The sequence below is a fragment of the Pollachius pollachius genome, assembly GCF_949987615.1.
Source record: "Pollachius pollachius genome assembly, chromosome: 11".
Taxonomy (NCBI): Eukaryota; Metazoa; Chordata; class Actinopteri; order Gadiformes; family Gadidae; genus Pollachius; species Pollachius pollachius.
Genome location: NC_136944.1, coordinates 13,468,572 through 13,486,071, shown reverse-complemented (window position 1 = coordinate 13,486,071; position 17,500 = coordinate 13,468,572). Strand labels below are relative to the sequence as shown.

The 17,500-nt window shown below is 42.7% G+C and overlaps 1 protein-coding gene across 1 annotated transcript in view; it reads left to right on the top strand.

The window, feature by feature from the left end:
- LOC307082982 (protein shisa-9) overlaps positions 1-17,500 on the top strand; it is a gene marked incomplete at both ends in the record, with an annotated part of 83,955 nt that overhangs the window by 28,090 nt on the left and 38,365 nt on the right. Inside the window, one exon of the mRNA XM_079746745.1 lies at positions 6,840-6,955. Coding sequence (XP_079602871.1) covers positions 6,840-6,955 — 116 coding nt within the window. The remainder of the gene's footprint in view (positions 1-6,839; positions 6,956-17,500) is intronic.

The following is a 17,500-nucleotide window of genomic DNA, read 5'->3' as shown; positions in this document are numbered from 1 at the left end:
GTCTGCCAATGACTAAATAGTGAAATGTCTTATCTTCCAACATGGACATGGCATGGCATACATTCCCCTAAGGCACACAGATGCACACGTACAAAAAACCCACGCACAAAGACACACACATTTATGCATGGACTTCTGGTGAGTGTAGTCCTCTGATCGCAGCACCAAGGACAGTACGTTTATCTCTCGGGGTAATAGCGCATAGGTACTACTGGTGCACATTATAATTGGCTTCCTAATTAGTTTTAGAGTTCAATGAGAGGCTGACAACAACAACACACAGGGGGTTGTTTTGTCTCTCTCTCTGTTTGCGTTCCCTCCCGCCGTGCTATACCTTCTTCTCCTTCTACTGTTCTTCTTAAAGAAAGCTTCTTAAGAGGCACTTTTTTCTCTTTCTCTCTCTCTTCTCTCTCTATCTCTCTCTCTCTCTCTCTCGCTCTCTCTCGCTCTCGCTCTCTCTCTCTCTCACTCTCTCTCTCTCTCTCTCTCTCTCTCTCTGTCTGTCTCCCCTTTCTCTCTCTCAGCCAGACCACACATTGCCCTGACTAACGTTTAACTCTTTCTTCTGTAATGTAGAGGAAAGATCATATGCAGGCCACGCAAAGTGGGGGTGGTTTCCAGTCGCCAGTTTTCCCCCCCTGCGCTGAAAGGATAATTAAGAGATCTTCGCAGACACAGAAGCAGTAACTTCCGCTGGAACAATTTCCCTTTTTACGCAAGGGAAATATCTTAACCCAGGTCTAATCATTTGTATCGAGAGAGATCAAGATGTAGACATCTTGTGGATGTCTACATCTCTCTTACAACCTCTATCACCTGTTTAGACAAAAACATCTCTCTGTGCATCACAATCTTACAACCATTTTTGATTTACAAAACGGTTGTGTAAGAAAGGCCTTTGAATCCATTCTGGAAGACTTTCCATTCCTAGTTCATTTAGCGAAGTAAAACAATACATCTTTGTTCTAAACCGGCTGCTATTCTCCTTTTCTCCTCATCTTCTATACCAGCCAACTTGCTTCACCACGTTCTGTATAAATGTTTTTCCTTGGGGTAACAGATGAACTAGGTATAGCCAGAAAACTTTTAGTTTTTCTTCTTTCCTTGGCAAAATGTAGAAATCCCAATTAGGCCATGTGGAATCAGTAGCATCGGAATGCCCTGGGGACATTGCTCTTGTAGTTCTCTATTCTTGTGGTAGTTTATGGCCATGCCTTTCCCGTACCCATGCCAGCAGCCCACTGCTTGCTGAGCCAAGCCCTGCGGGGATGGAGATAGAAGCGGTAATGCTTCCTCATTCCCCTGGCTTCTGCTGAATCATGACTGCTTATGACCTGCAGGAAAAAACAAAAGTTGATTCATTTTTTTAGGTTAGGGGGCAGGATGGCTTTGTTGGCAGGGAGTTTGAATTCCCGCAAGGTTTACTGGTTCTAACCCAAAGGCCCACCTGTAGGCATCCTTGAACACAATCCCTAACCCAGCTCCTTAGGGAGTTTTTAATGCGTAGTTTGGCTGTACTCTAGACGTCATTATGACACTCACATATAAAAATAATAATACTGTCAGGCCCTGTTTTATGTATTGGTATCAGATAGAGGAGGTATTGTTACGTGCAAATAGTTCCCCTCTATCTATGTCTACAACACTCCACTGGCTGATTTGATCCTTGATCCTTTCTATCCACATGATTGACGTAGCTTAAAGACTCTGACCTGAGCCAAATCAATTAAAAGACCATGTAGGCAGGTGACTTCCATCCCGTCCTGTACCCGAACGAGAGATACAGTACATTCACCGCACATTCCGCTCACACAGTCGCAAAACCCCTCTGAGATTTACATTCCAGGCTTTTAGCTGGCGTCTTCATTCAATAGGACTTAACACACCCTGGAGTAGCTGATTCAGAACGTTCCGGATCGCGGCCAAGGTCCTCTGCCAGACTAAAGTAACGATGGAGTTCTAGTAGCCCTGGCAGCACCCATGTCACCCTAGAATGGTCATTTATTGCTCCAGATGGTTTTAAAGGCTAATAAAGCACTGGGGTAGGTTATCCTCACCACCACTTTCCCTCCACATCCACCTTTGACAAGTTTGAAGGTTGAAGGTTTGAACCTCGGCCGTGTCAGCGTTTCCATTGAGCAAGATTGTGAGGTATGACTTCGTACTGGGTTTGCTGGTGCCGTTTGTTGTTGTCCACTGATTCAAGATTCAAGAGTTTTATTTGTCACATGCATACAAGTATACAGCAAAAGGAAAAAGTGACCGCAGAAGCAGTGCAACTTGGGAATTAAAGATATGAAAATGTTATGGGTAATTCATAGTAATTGCAAATGAATTGTTCTCTAAATCTTGAAGATTCATATCTCTGTTTTAATCTTGCACTAACTTAGTTAAACGTTTGGTTATAGGCCTAATTACTTCAGGCCTAATTAATCACGCCTCTCTAATTACAGCCTCAGCAGTACTAGAATAACTGTACATGTTGTGACAACATGTAAGCTGCTTGTTGCTTACGTCCTACATTTGTGTACCTATCTATGTGTGTGTTTGTGTGTGTTTGTGTGTGTATGTGTGTTTGTGTGGGTGTGTGTGTGTGCGTGTGTGTGTGTGTGTTCATGCGTGTGTGCCTGCCTGCCTGCATTCGTGCGTGCATAAGTGTGCGCACATGCATGCATGTGTCTGTGTGTGTGTGTGTGTGTGTGTATGTGTGCAGGTTTGTACTTCAAAACGTTTCTAAATAAAACAAGAAAGAACGGTATAAATAAATAAATATCAGCATGAATACCAGGGGATACAGGTGCTGGCAAGGAAGATCGGAAAGGGAACAAATTATAGTTAACACTTCACAAAGTTAATATAAATGTATTTATATTAGCGTAAATACATTCTTCTGCTTTACCAATAAGACTGGTGGCAAGGGTGGATAAGTGGATGGAGTGCTGCACACACAGTGGGGGGCGACAGGCTTTAAAGTTTTTACATGGCCTTGATGGCGCTTGAATGCTGCATGTGGCAGAGAGACCTTGGGATAAGAGGAGAGAGAGAGAGAGAGAGAGAGACTGCTCGACTGCTCTGTGGCAAGCCACAGAGCAGTCGAGGAACAAGTTAAGACGTGGAAGCTTCAGACAGGAAGAGAGAGAGAGTGTATGAGGAAGAGAGACAGGGCGGGGAGGGGTGTGAGGAAGAGATGGGGGTGACGGTGGGGGGTTGTGAAAGAGAGAGAGAGAGAGAGAGAGAGAGAGAGAGAGAGAGAGAGAGAGAATGAGCAAAATAATGAGAGAGAGTTAGGGATTAAAGATGGAGGGAGGGAGTATATTGAGGGAGAGGTAGTAAGAGATGTGTATGTGTGTGTGGTGTGCTTGCGTGCGCATGTGTGTGTGTGTGTGTGTGCGTGCGTGTGTGTGTGTGTGTGTGTGTGTGTTTGTTTGTGTTTGTCTGAGAGAGAGAGAGAGAGAGAGAGAGAGAGCGAGAGAGAGAGAGAGGTTTGCGTGGGTGAGGCCAGGAGGAGCCAGAGAGCTAAAGGGATTTTTCTAGACTAGGGGTGGAGATCACAGAGGGCTGGGAGGGGAAGGACTAGAATAATACAGAGAAAGGGTGAGGGAGAGGGGGGAGGGCGAGAGTGAGAAAACTTGAATTTAGAAAAAACAGATGAGAGCAAGAGGACTGGAATCCTCTTGAGAAGCACAGGAAGAGTTGGGGGGGGCGGATGTTGACAAGTTTTTTATCAAAAACAAGCCCTCCCAACTCTCACCCCAAGGAGAGAAGAAAGGAGGGAGGTAAGCGAGAGGGAGAGAGAGAGAGAGAGAGAGAGAGAGAGAGAGAGAGAAAAATATAGGCCATGGGGAGAGAGACAAAGAGAGAGGCCATGGGGGGAGAGAGAGAGAGAGAGAGAGAGAGAGAGAGAGAGAGAGAGAGAGAGAGAATGAGGGAGGCATGGGAAGAGAGGGACAGCAAGAGGGAGGTCAAGGGGTAGAGGAAATGGATAATGGTGTATAGTGTGAGTGCAACACTTCATATAGTTACATTCTCCTGCTTTACCAATACTGATGGAGGCAAGGATGGTAGGGTGGATTGAAGGATGATGATAGATGCTGGAGGAATGGATATATATTAGATGGACGATTGGATGAAGGATTGGATGTTGGAAGATGATTTGATGGTTGATTGGATGGATGTTCAGAGGGTTGATAGATGGATGAATGGAAGGATAAATGGATGGATAAACTTGTCCTTGTGTGTCCCTGACAGTTTTTCCTCTATATTTCTGCCTGTTATTAACTGGGGGTCAAATTAAACCTGTCTAGTTCTCTTTGTCAATGTGACTTTTTCCCAGAAATATGCACGGATCATGATGGGCTATTTGAATTTCTACTTAAAAGGGTGTCATGCCAGTGAAGCTGTTAATAACCAGTAGAGCAATGTACAACACACCCGATTGGTGATTCACTTGCGTACTGTTAGCATTTAATTTTGTTCATTCGAGTCATTCTGGTAGCACTTAATTAAGATTAACGGCATCTTTATCATCATTAAAATAGCAGTAGTAAATATGAATTTATAGTAATCTTCTATTCATTTAGCGTTTATAAAGCGTTGAAGACTGAATGAATGAACTCATTGGTAAGCGCTGCTATTCTCTTGATGGGCCGTATGTGTGACAAACATATCCTGACATTTTTACCCTGAAAATCTCTTGAAAAAAATGCTAACCCTGAGGTAGTATTTTTTTTTTTCTGTAAGAAATGTAAATGACCTTATGTGTGAAGGTGAAATCAATATTAACTACTGCTTTATTAATCCTTGGAAGTTGCAGTTATTCTAAGGTGTAAACTTTGTTTTTGTTTTATACTAAAATCATATAAATGGGCTTTCCTGGAATGTCCATGTGAGTATTCTTATACAGTGTTTGAAATCAATCCTAGCCACGATAGACAGGTAATTTGATAACCATCGTAATCACAAAGATAAACTCTTCCAAATAGGATTGTGTGACTGTAAGTACTATTACAGGTGTAGAGCTGTCAAATGTTTTTTTTAAGACAGTAAAGGACAGTAAAGGGTCTACAACAATAATCCTTCTGATTCATAGGAGAAACCACTTCAGCCCTTGATATAGAATATCGATTCTTAAAAGCATTGCATGGTTTTGAAAATAGTCAATAATAGAAAGGTTTACAATGGCCAAGGATCTTGTACTTACTTAAGACACAATGAAAAATGTCTACCATTATAAAATGGAGGCAAATTGGAAGCAAAGTCCATTGTACTAGTAGCTCTCTGGGATTGTGTGTCTTGTTGACAAGATTACTGTATGCTCCTTGTGAGTGGAACTGCAATAAGCCTGGAGGTAATATTGTTTATCGGTCTCTTGGAAGGTTCTAAAAGTTAGGCAAAGGGCCCTAAATGGGTTTCCGGAAGTTAACAGTTCCCTAAATATACACCAGGTTGTATTTAAAGCAACTTAATTTAATAAAAGTTCAAATAATGTCATGAACTTCCGTTCCCATTTACATAAATTGTACTTTTCAGCAGACTCCTGTGGAAGTAAGGCCTAGAGCAATCAAAAGCACATAATCAGCATTGGAGCTACTAGAAATGTAAGTGCTGCAGGAACTGAGAAAAAAACAGCCGCGTGCAGTTTTTGCTGTTGGAGTCAGATACCAGGATCGGTAATTATTATCATGACTTTCTTTATTACAACTTTAAATTGTGCAACATCGAAAAATTGGTCAGTCGTTGAAAGAAGCAATGTTCCCCTCTTTCTCTCTTGTACTTTCTTATTTTCTTCATAAAAGTTTTGCATTTTTTTGACATACAATTGATTTACAATGAAAAACCAATTAACAAATAGCAATCGACCAACAAAGCAACCAGTCAGCAATCTCATTTACGATGTTGCAGTTGTGTGTTTGTGTGTCTATTTGTGTGTGTGTGTGTGTGTGTGTGTGTGTGTGCGTGTGTGTCTGTGTGTTTCTGTGTGTGTGTGTAGTACAACAGATTTTCCTATCATCAGTGTCGTTTCCATAAACTCCTTGCCCACTCGGATCTTGGGTGATTGATTGGAGCAATGTCCAATGTGCTGCCAACGTGGCTTTACAACACAAATCCGCTGTAACTGCCTTGCAGAGAGCCTGCAAGCCTCTCCATATCTGCTCATGTTCTTCCGCTGCTCTCAGCACCCTTCCAGTGAGACCTCTGTAGCTCCAACCTTTCAAGGAGGTTATGTGTACTCTTCAGTCTGACTGCCGCATGACTGAGAAAATCAGGCAGGTTTTAGAGAGAGAGAGAGAGAGAGAGAGAGAGAGATGAGACAAATGATGATGACCATGAGCCACGATTCCTTAACTTCATGTCTGTATTCCTCATGCTTTCCACCATTTTATTCGACAATAATCGGAACTCAGGCAAACAAAGGAGGCGGATTAAAGTAAAGGAAATCTGTCATTGGTGGAAAGAAAATGTGATTGGCACTTCTGTTTGGCTGCCGTCCATCCGCACTACTGATACAGTTCATCCGTCACTCAAGTCTTTGTCTTCATGATGAATGCTGGTGCAAAAGCTCTCCGGCTGATTTGGGGGGAAAATTCCAACTCAGTCTAAAGGTTTGGCATAAACATTCATCACTCTAACGTCTCAAGATCGCTCTCTCTCTAACTCTCCTACCTTCATCGAAACCCCTCGCTCATTGTCTCTCTCTCCCTCAAGGGAGCATTTTACTTCAGTGTTTTACCGAGCTTTGTTGTTGTGTCCAAGAATAACTGAACCATTAATTCTTGTTTCGCCACCATCATCCTTTCTCTCTCTCTCCCTCTCTCTCCCCCCCCCCTCTCTCTCTCTAGGACTCTGACAGAGTTGCTGAAGCAGCCAGGGGAGGGTGGGGGTGCAGATGGACATGGCGGTCACCACCCCATAGGAACCAACGGCATCTCTGCCAGAACCCTGCGCTCCAAAAACGGTACCATATTGTGTGGGTGTGTGTGTGAGGGAATTGCTGTCCAAAATCCATCCACAAAACCAAAATTAAGTTTCATGGCTTCTCAAATATGCACAATTTGCAAGCACCTTTAATTATTCTGCCAATAATCACAATTCATTCAAGATCGATCCAGGAGATTAGGCATTATAATGAAGGAGAGAGAGAGAGCGAGAGAGAGAGGGGCCCAGTGTGTTAGTGTCGTTTGAGATTGCGTGTGTGTTTTATTTTCCATTAAAGTAGAGGAAGAAAGTACCCAGTACTCCATGGATGTGTGTGTGTGTGTGTGTGTGTGTGTGTGTGTGTGTGTGTGTGTGTGTGTGTGTGTGTGTGTGTGTGTGTGTGTGTGTGTGTGTGTGTGTGTGTGTGTGTTAGGGATGCCAAAATACCGTTACAGTTTCGACCCCTGGTTCAAAACGAACATTGGTTCTTGGGTCATGGTTTCGGTTCGGATTCGGTATGCATTTTGTGTGTACGGCAAAACAAAAATAGCTATTTTCTTATTCTAAAATCATTTCTTTACTTTGCTTATAAGCTTAAAAGAACAACAAAAATGGTTTACGTTCAGACACATTATTGTGTATTGTATAATAAAATAAATACAGTATGTAAAAAACAAAAAACATCACTTACATGTGGTTTTTAGCCTTGATGGCTGGTAAAAAAAAAAGGGGATAGTATTTCAAAAAGCTAATTAACAGATTTTAAATAACATAAATGAGGATGCCTGTAAACCTAAATTCAATGTTTTAATGACAAAAAATGACTTGTATTAGAGTAGGTCTCTAAAGCTATCGATTCCTGTATTTTGAGGTTCTTCTGTAAAAGATCAGCTTGTCGACATCTCTGCAGCAAGGCGCAAGCAGTTTGCATTCACAATCAGGTGGGTTACGTGATGCTAGATATTCGATTTCTGATCGTATCAGACACTGTTTGGACTTTTAAAATACATGTGAACATCTTAGTCCGACCTACATCGGACCAAAATTGGACCATAACGGACATCTCATAATTGGATAAGAACACATACATGTAGATAAGTCATTCATAGTCTGCAAACCAGCGGCATGTATAGTCAGCCATTGTATCGGAAACGGATTCCACGTTCTGCACATACTCGAGAATTTCCGTGGGGCTTTCACTCGGAAGTGGAAGGAGACGACGTAATGAATAGTAGTGTTGTTCCTGAAAAAGGCTTTGACGAAATCCACAACTCACTTCTGGACGGGCGCGGGGACCCGGTTCATGCTTGACCAAGTGCAAAAGCTGAATAAAATGATAACTAACAATTTAACAATAAATCGAATGCCGCCAAATAGTTTGTTGTTGCTCTGACGGATAGGTAAACTGGAAGTGGCTATATAACCATGTTGCGTGTTGTCTGAAATCGGACCCCGTTTTTAGCTTACTAACTTAGTGATTGGATATTACTTGCGGGGAGGCGTGCGCACATGCTGCGTTCATATGCTCCTCTAAAACTCAGACACAGCCTACTCAGATAGAAGTAAAAAGCAACCAGTTTGGCTACATGATTTATTTTTATTTTTTTCCCTGTTTTTTTTTTTTGCAAAACCGAAGATGCCACAATTCTCAATGAACCTTGGATGGCTTATTGAACGGTTCGATTTTATATTGAGTATGTCGCGTGCATGTGTGCATGTGTGTTTTTTCCTCAGCCTAATGCTGAAACAAGGATGTCCCTTTGTTCAAGGTGCTTGCGTTATCCCAGCGATGAGCCCTCCATCCTGGAGATAAGTAGGCCAGGCCTGCACTTTAAGAGCAGGAGAAGGTCCCACATCCCGGGGGGGGGGGGGGCGGCTCTTGTCTGGTCGGGGTTGTAGTTGCTCGCTGCACACGTAATTGTCCTCGGATGTACTCACACACATGCACACACACACACACACACACACACACACACACACACTGACACATAGACACACACACACACACACACAGGATCGACACACTGGAACTAAACACACACAAACACAGGATTTACAAACACACACAGACACCCTCTGGATGAAAACACACATTCAGGAATTACGAACGCATACTCTTCCAGTATACATGTATGTATTTACTACCAGTGATGTATTATTTATTGACATGATTTTTATTGCACTTTGTATATGTATGGACACACAAGAGCACAACACACACATACACACACACGCGCACACATGCCCAAATGCATGTTTTTACTAGCGTGGATGATTGTTTCACTCTAACACAACAGACTCACTCACACAGACAGACAAACACACAGACACACACCATGCACAGCACTCGCACACACATGCACACACAGACACACGTGTCACCCATGGATGGGAGACGATGGCAGCAGAGACAGGTCATATTTAATTAAGATGTAATTAGCCGTGTTCCGGCTCAAACCCGCGGAGGGAAAAATCCGTGACCCATCTGTCCCCCGTCACCTCCCCTTCCCCCCCATCTCCTCTGTTTCATCACTGGCTCTTCTGACAATACACACACGCACACACATTTACAAAGAGCCAGCCACCTTGTAACCAAATGGGAGGACAATGTCTGTGTGTGTGTGTGTGTGTGTGTGTGTGTGTGTGTGTGTGTGTGTGTGTGTGTGTGTGTGTGTGTGTGTGTGTGTGTGTGTGTGTGTGTGTGTGTGTGTGTGCGGGTGTGTGTATTTGTGAATGTGTGTGTGTCTGTGCGTGTGTGTGTGTGTGTGTGCGTGTGTGTGTGTGTGTGTGTGTAGGGCGATGCAGGATTGATAGGCTGGGTGAGGGGATATTTTATTCCAACACCCTGGTTAGTTTAGCTGGGTCTGTATTGAATTGACCCTGATCCATGGCAGAAGAGACAATGCAGTGTTACTATCCATATCCACAGCTTCTATATTGACATTTATGGTCAGCAAATTTACTGCAAAGCCCAACTGGAACATCTGCCTTTGTTTCAGTTTGACCATTTACAGCAATGGTGTAGAAATCTTCAATGAACAATGGAGTGGTTATTTCATTTTTCAACATTTATTTCAACATTATACTTTTACTAAGTTTACGAGGAATTTCTCGATGGACGCATGGAGATCTTGATTTTGAATCCTGTTTCATTCACCAGCAGTGGTGTTGCAATCTAGGGTTATTTGGAGTCATTCGCTCATTTTTAATCATTTTTCAATAATCATGTTTTATTCCTGTCGTTTTACAATGTCTTGAGGTAGCTCTTGTTATACATCGAGAGCAAATCGCCATAACGCACCAATCATGTCCCTTGATAATCAGTTGTCTCTTCTGCTTTATGGCTGAGCTCCTGTTAACTTTACCACCATGAACCCTATTGTAACGGTCTAAAACGCAAGTGCGAAACGCCAAACGCAAGTAGCTTTGTGGGCGGTTCTATGGCGATGTTGCTATTTTACCGGTGGATAAATGACTCATACGTACGGCGCAAATCTAAAAAGGGTTGGTCTGAAGTAGCCTAATTACCCGTAGGTGTGGTTTGGGCGTAACGTGCAATAAACCAATGAGAGTGCCATCTCCCCCTTTAAGAGCCATGAGCACATTTGAATCTGACGAGTTGATAGTTTGACAGCGCGTTTGCAGTCTCCGATGAGACAGATGCATGACCACATGAATTTCCAACTTCAAATGGCTCAGCTTATGGCCAAATAATATGGCCTAATTCACACATGGAATAGCGTTTTCTTCCACAACTTCAGAAATACTGAGTCCTCAAATAAATTTTGGCAAAGAAAACTTAACACACATATGATATGCTGTAACTGTGGTTCTATTTAATGATATACGCAATACATTAACAAACATCTTTTCTTATCAGTATTGTATGCAATATCGTGTACGAATTGTGTTCCTAATATGCATGTGTCCCCCCGTTATTATACATTGCCATGGACTGTATTATGCGTTACGTGTTTAGTTTGCGTGTGTTTAAACAGATGGACGCACACACGCGCGCCCGCATTCATTAATTATTTTACACATACACACAATTATTTTACACATACACACACAAATTCTTTTTAACACTCACTCACGGTAAAACAATGTTTTCTCACGATCAAATACTCATCAATCCTAAAAGTTATGGGCTTGTACACGATGTCTGTGTCAAGAAAATATGTGTTTGCTGTACTGTGTTTGCAGATGCATTAATTTAAAAGTACAACTTATTACCGCTGTATCAGCTGTTCTTTCCCAAATAATTTACCAATGGCTAGGTAGATGAGGGAAGCAAAGTGTATGCGGGAGGTGCACAAGCAACATTATGCATGCGCCCTTAAAATAGCATCTGAACAACGCGCCACTGACTTTAAACCAGGTATTTCCTGGTTTGTGGCGGAATTGTTTTCTGAAACTGCAAAATAGCACCAGGGAACGTTTGCGCCAGAACACGCCTCTTCCTTTCGCCGAACCGCCCCTCGGGGCGCAAGATCATTCCCTAATTTACCGATGCGTGGCGGTGGAGGGAAAAGAACACTCCGCACCAGTTGCAAACTAGCAACGACACATGCGTCAGTGTAGAAAGTCAATTGCGCCGGATGCAAGATAGGGCCCCATGTGTTAGGATGTCGCTGTCCATAGTGCTGAATTAGGTCAGCACAATTGAAAGACAGTAGAGAGCAACACAACAATTATGTGGCATTTTGGGATATCTCAAGACATGAGGCAGTTAAAATCCAAACATGTGTGTCTTTAGATCAGGGTGTGTATTTCAAAAGGTGCTAGTGTGTGTGTATGTGTGTGTGTACGCTGTGTGTGTGTTTATTTGTCTGTGAATGTATGTGTGTGTGTGTGTGTGTGTGTGTGTGTGTGTGTATGTACGCTGTGTGTGTGTTTGTTTGTCTGTGAATGAATGTGTGTGTGTGTGTGTGTGTGTGTGTGTGTGTGTGTGTGTGTGTGTGTGCTGGGGTTTGTGTGTGTGTGTGTGTGTGTGGTGGGGGGGGGGGTGTTTTTGAATGTTTGTGTCTGGTGTAATTATTCTTTGAAAACTCCCTAAAAAATCTGAGAAGATAAACACACACACGCACTCACACGCATCCAGATGCTCACACGGAACCATGCCGGCATGCATTCACACACATGCACTCACACAAGAACACCAAGACCAACTCTCTACCAAGACTTTCAACTCCCCATAAAACAGTTTATCCTCTTTTTCCACGCATCTCTTTTATTTTTATCACTCTCATTATCTCTACTCTTTCCTCCATCTTGTTTCCCGTGATTCCTTTTGATCATTAGCCAAAGAATATCCAGGTTTCCAAAGACTGCTCCTTCTGTAACTCCCAAACACTGTACAATTTCAATCTCCGATCTCCCTCTGCCCCGTTTGCACTATTTCTCCCGTTAGTTTGAATTCATACATTTCAGTTAAGTCTTATTGGAACTATTTTAGGACGAATTTCATACACCAGCTTGGGATGTGATGTGTGGAGCACTTGAGGACAGAAGCACATCAATAGTCGTGGTTTGTCGATTATAGTTTGGAATGTTTGTCAGTTTGTCTTTCATGATATTTCTTTAGGTATTTTGTGTTTTTTACATTTGTTTATTCTCATCTTCTTTTTCCAATTTGCTTTGCATTCTTCCTTTTCTTCATTCCATTCATCCCTGCTTCCTTACTTCAATCTTTCTCTTCCTTACTAGCTTCTTTTCTTTCTTCCCTCTAAACCTGCTGCTATCTTTCCTTTCCTTGCATTTCCTCCTTTCTCCCTTCCCGCTTTACTTATTTTTTACATTTGTTAATTGGTTTGTTTCTGTCTTTTCTATCCTTCCTTCCTTCCTTCCTTCCGTCCTTCCTTTCTTCCTTCCTTCCTTCCTTCCTTCCTTTTGTCCCTCCTTAATTCCTTACTTCCTTCCTTTGCTCACTATTCTGATTCAAAGTTCTCGTCTGGTGCCACTAATCAATGACTCATGCAAAAGGCTTTCTACTTATACAAGAAATACAGGCTGAGGAAGAGGCGGAGAGGGACGGCAAGTGGCCAAGGTGAACACAAGGATTAAGAGAAATAACTATTATTATAGATCAATTCTTAATACCTTCAGTGTTCATGTTTGCTTCTTCAGGCGAACATGGTCAAAAGTTTAACCAATGATTTTAAACCCTGAAATAAAAATCAAATCCTTCTCCACGTTTTATCCCACACGCATTCTAGCAGATTCACTCGGATAACAGCAATAAATAATTATTTCAGGCAATACACGCGCTCCCTGCGTCCAAGCAGTGGACACGGCGGTGTTGCCTTACAGCTCGTTCCCCCAGGCCTTTCATCATTGGAGATCAGTAGGCCTGTGGAACAATGGACGACTGGTGAGCAAAAGGTGTGGGTCCCCAGAGAAGGCGACCGGGTGAGAATATGTTAGCATTCTGATAAATGGAAGCATATTCGAAACCAAACCCAAAAACCTTGGGGTGGCAGATGCTTATGACACAAGCATTGGCAGATGCTCCCAGAATTTGTAGTCATATTTTTGGTTGTGGAAATGTATTTTTAACGGTGACTAGTTTTTCTCTCTTTTGCCGTTGTTATTTTCCCTTTTTATTTGTCGACGTCGACTCAAAACCTCACCGCCGTTGCTCGCAGGAAGAAAAGATGGATCCCCGGGATTGGAGTGTGAAAACGATGGAAGCGCAGATGGCAGTTGGTGTCAGGGAGAGAAGAATTGGAATAAAAGACAAGAGAGAGAGAGAGAGAGAGAGAGAGAGAGAGACAGAGATGGTATAAATGAATATATACTGTAAATGCTTGACAGGAAAAGGAAAAAAGGAAGGATGTGTTGAGGAGACAATCGATGGAGGTTAAACCAAGGTCACACAGACATAAGAGAAAGAATTACGATAGAGGAGAGACTGTGAGGAATTATGCAGAGATGTGGAAGCGTCGAGTCTGGGTTATTTTCCCTGCTGCATGGAGGGTGGGGGTGGGAAGAGGGAGGCGTTGGCTGGTGTCGAGACCATGGAAGAGTGATGTGTTCAGACGATGCTTATCTATGATGGAGACGGATGACGTCTGGAGGGATCGGAGCCCATAAGGTCTAGAGAAAACCAGAAGGCTCCGAATCTGAGACAATAAAAAAAAGGAGCAGGGGGAAGACCATGGAATGGAATACCAAACACTTGTCACCTTCCCTTGCTGTCTTAATAATTCTGTTAACCCCTACCTGTTTGTGTGTGTGTAGCTGTAAGTTTGTTTGTGCATCTGGGCGTGTGCATCTGAGCATGTGTATATGTTTTAAAGTCGATAGCCATGAGGAGGGCACACCCATCTCATGGCATGACGATGGAGATGGATTAGGGAATAGAAAAGTAGAAGGACAAGCTTTGAGAGTGGTAACACAACATGTGTGATATACAGAGGTTTCTTAGTATCACTCCCTCCACACTAGGGCTGCAACTGACGATTATTTTCAGAGTCAATTAATCATTCAGTCTATAATTTTGAATAAATGATGGCAAGTGCCCATCACAGAATACCAGAGTGCAAACCAATGTCTGAAAATTGCCTGCTTTAGCTACCAAGCAGCCAGAAAAAAACTAAAGTATTCATTTGATGATGAACCATGAACCAAATATTACAATTTCTGAAGCATTAGACAGCAAATGTTTGGTATTTGTACTTCATGAATGAACAACTAATCCATTATAAAATGTGCCTTATAAATCAAATAATCGAAATAATTGTTGCATCCATAAAAAACAAAACAGGATGTGAGTTAAGATAATGTTTTACAAAATCCCCTAAGTTTAATTCCTCGTCGTTGTCATCCAACATCCTCATGCAAATGCAATCAAAGATAAGGAACGTTTGAGTCCTGCAATGACTTCTGGGTAAACTTTAATGTCTGCTTCTCCAAGTGATGACCTCCTTTCCCCTTGTGATCTTCAGTGCATTCTCACCTGAATGGGTTTACCACATGTGGTTCTGAGTCTGGCTTCATGCGGTACTTAGCTACAGAGTGACCGGGATGCAGCCGCAGCCTCTGAGATTTCAAAGTCTCATTTGTCTGCATTTATATCAAAGGATGTCATTCTGTCCGAGGAAATTCCTGAGTCCGAATGCGTTACAAAAAAGACTTACGTTTTTTGCCCCGGTGAAAATGCAAAGGGAGAAAGCTAGAAAGAAGACCTTCAGCATTCAAGTTATAGAATTGGAGGAAGGCTGGAATGAACGAACCAAAATAAAATGTTGTGATCATAAAATATTGCTGAACAGAAATGACCTACAATAAAGCACGGCTGGTCTCCAAAAGAGACGATAAGAGATAAAAAATTAGGGGGGGGGGGGGGGGGGGGCAGATGATGGTGAGATGGGGATAGGGGGAGACAGTTGAAAGGTGAAAAGGAGATGGAGAGGAACAGATGGGAAGAGTGACAGGGAAAAGAGGGAGAAAGGGAAAGCAAAGCTGTGAATACAAGATTGTTTCTGCTTTCCCCCTGGGCGGATCAGCCGGCTGCCAAGAGACCACCTAACAGCCGGTCTCTGTCGTTCAATAAGGAGCTAGGAAGGACGGAAGGAGACCACCTAACAGCCGGTCTCTGTCGTTCAGTAACTCCTTCCTGTCAGAATCAGCTCTACAGTTTACGTTTCCATCAGCGATGATTGTGTGTTTTAGCGACAGCGGGTACAGCAAGAGAACAGTTAGCTACTCGTCATATAAGGGTATGGTTGTGCGTCGAGAGTTGTGATGCTTAATTTAGGAGATTGCCTAGGTAACCTTCAAGCGCCAGAACACCCCCCTTCTTAGTCCAGAAGAACGCAAAAGACCCCCACTGTGCATATCTGTGCTGGGCGGATGATCTAGTTCTGGGATGTACCCTCTCTCTCTCTCTCTCTCTCTCTCTCTCTCTCTCTCTCTCTCTCTCTCTCTCTCTCTCTCTCTCTCTCTCTCTCTCTCTCTCTCTCTCTCTCTCTCTCTCTCTCTCTCTCACTCCCTCTTCTCTCTCCCTCTCATTCCCGTTCTCTCTCCCTCTTCTATATTTTCTGTCTCTCAATTCCTCTCTCTCTAACTTTCTCCCACCCTCTCTCTCTCCATCTATCTCTCTCTCTCCCTCTCTATATATATCTTTGTCACTCGCCATTCTCTCTCTCTTTGCTCTCCCATTTTTCTTTATCACCCTCTCTCCTTCTCTTTCTCTTTGGAGATAGGCAGGCATTTGCATTTGTGGGCCATAATTTGCATGTTGCCGGCTAGGAAGGCACGCAAGGATGCCAGAGGAAGAGAATAACAAGAGAAGGGAGGAGGGGAGGAGGCATTGGGAGAAATAGAAGGAGAGCTTAGGGAAGGAAACAGGGTGAGGGAAAAAAGGAGAGAGAGAGTTTGAGTGAAAGGGGTGGAGAACTATTCGTTGTGACATTGAGTTCAAAACAATGGAAATGAGTAAAAGTGGTAGTAGTGTGTGTGTGTGTGTGTGTGTGTGTGTGTGTGTGTGTGTTTAGCGCATGCCCGCTTATGTGTGTGTCTGCCACAGTGATCATCCCCACATGGGGCCACTGCCAATTATATCCAAACCCTCCTGTCATCTACACCCCACCAGGGAGATGAGAGAGAGCCATATGAACCGAGAGTGAGAGAGAGAGAGATAGAGAGAGGGAGAGAGAGAGAAACATGAACAGAGAGAGAGAACAGATAGAGCGATAACAGGAGATAAAGAGTGAGAGAGAAAGATGAATAGATAAAGATATGAATATACAGATGGAGAGGGTGTATGAGAAAGAGAGCAAAAAAAATAGCGTTCTTCATCTGTCATCATCTCAACCTGAATATTATCCCCCCCCCGCACACAAATCATAGTAACCTACTGTGTATGTGCATGCCTTGGTGTGCTTTTGTTGTTTGTATGTATGTGTGCCAGTGTATCAGTGTGTATGTGTCTGTGTCTGTGAGACTGTGTGTGTAACTAATCTGACCTTTGGTTTCCATTATTGGGCCACTGCGTTTGTAGTGAGCATATCTTATACATTTGTATTTTGGTTGATTCTTGAAAATATATTTAAGGGAAACCAATCATGTTTTTATTCAGGGAACATATATATCTTTGCTATAAAACTATATACTAAAACTACCTTTCTGGAACATCATATCAACTTTATTTTCTGACCATATTTTTTATCATTATTAACATTACTTATTGAATGACCAGACATTGAAACCAATAACTACAACCAGAAATGGGACTCTGCTACTACTATAAGCTTTGCTTAATATGAGGTGGCAAAACCCATACATTATGCTTTAAACCCTATACGCCATAGTCATAACACTGAGTTTCAGCTAGCCCTGCCCAGTGGACACTGCATGTTTGCCTAGCTGTCCCTACGAGCTACAATGCCAAATCAAGATGATGCAAAAAGATGGTGATTAAAATGGTATGTTTGGATTCCCTGATATACACTGACAACACAGTAACCAGAAAAAATCTACGGCAAAAACATTTACGTGTCTCTCTGTGAACCAGGCTTCAATTACAATGGCATTTAGCTCAAATGGGGAATAGCCCACTTTGGTGATTTAACAGGAAAGT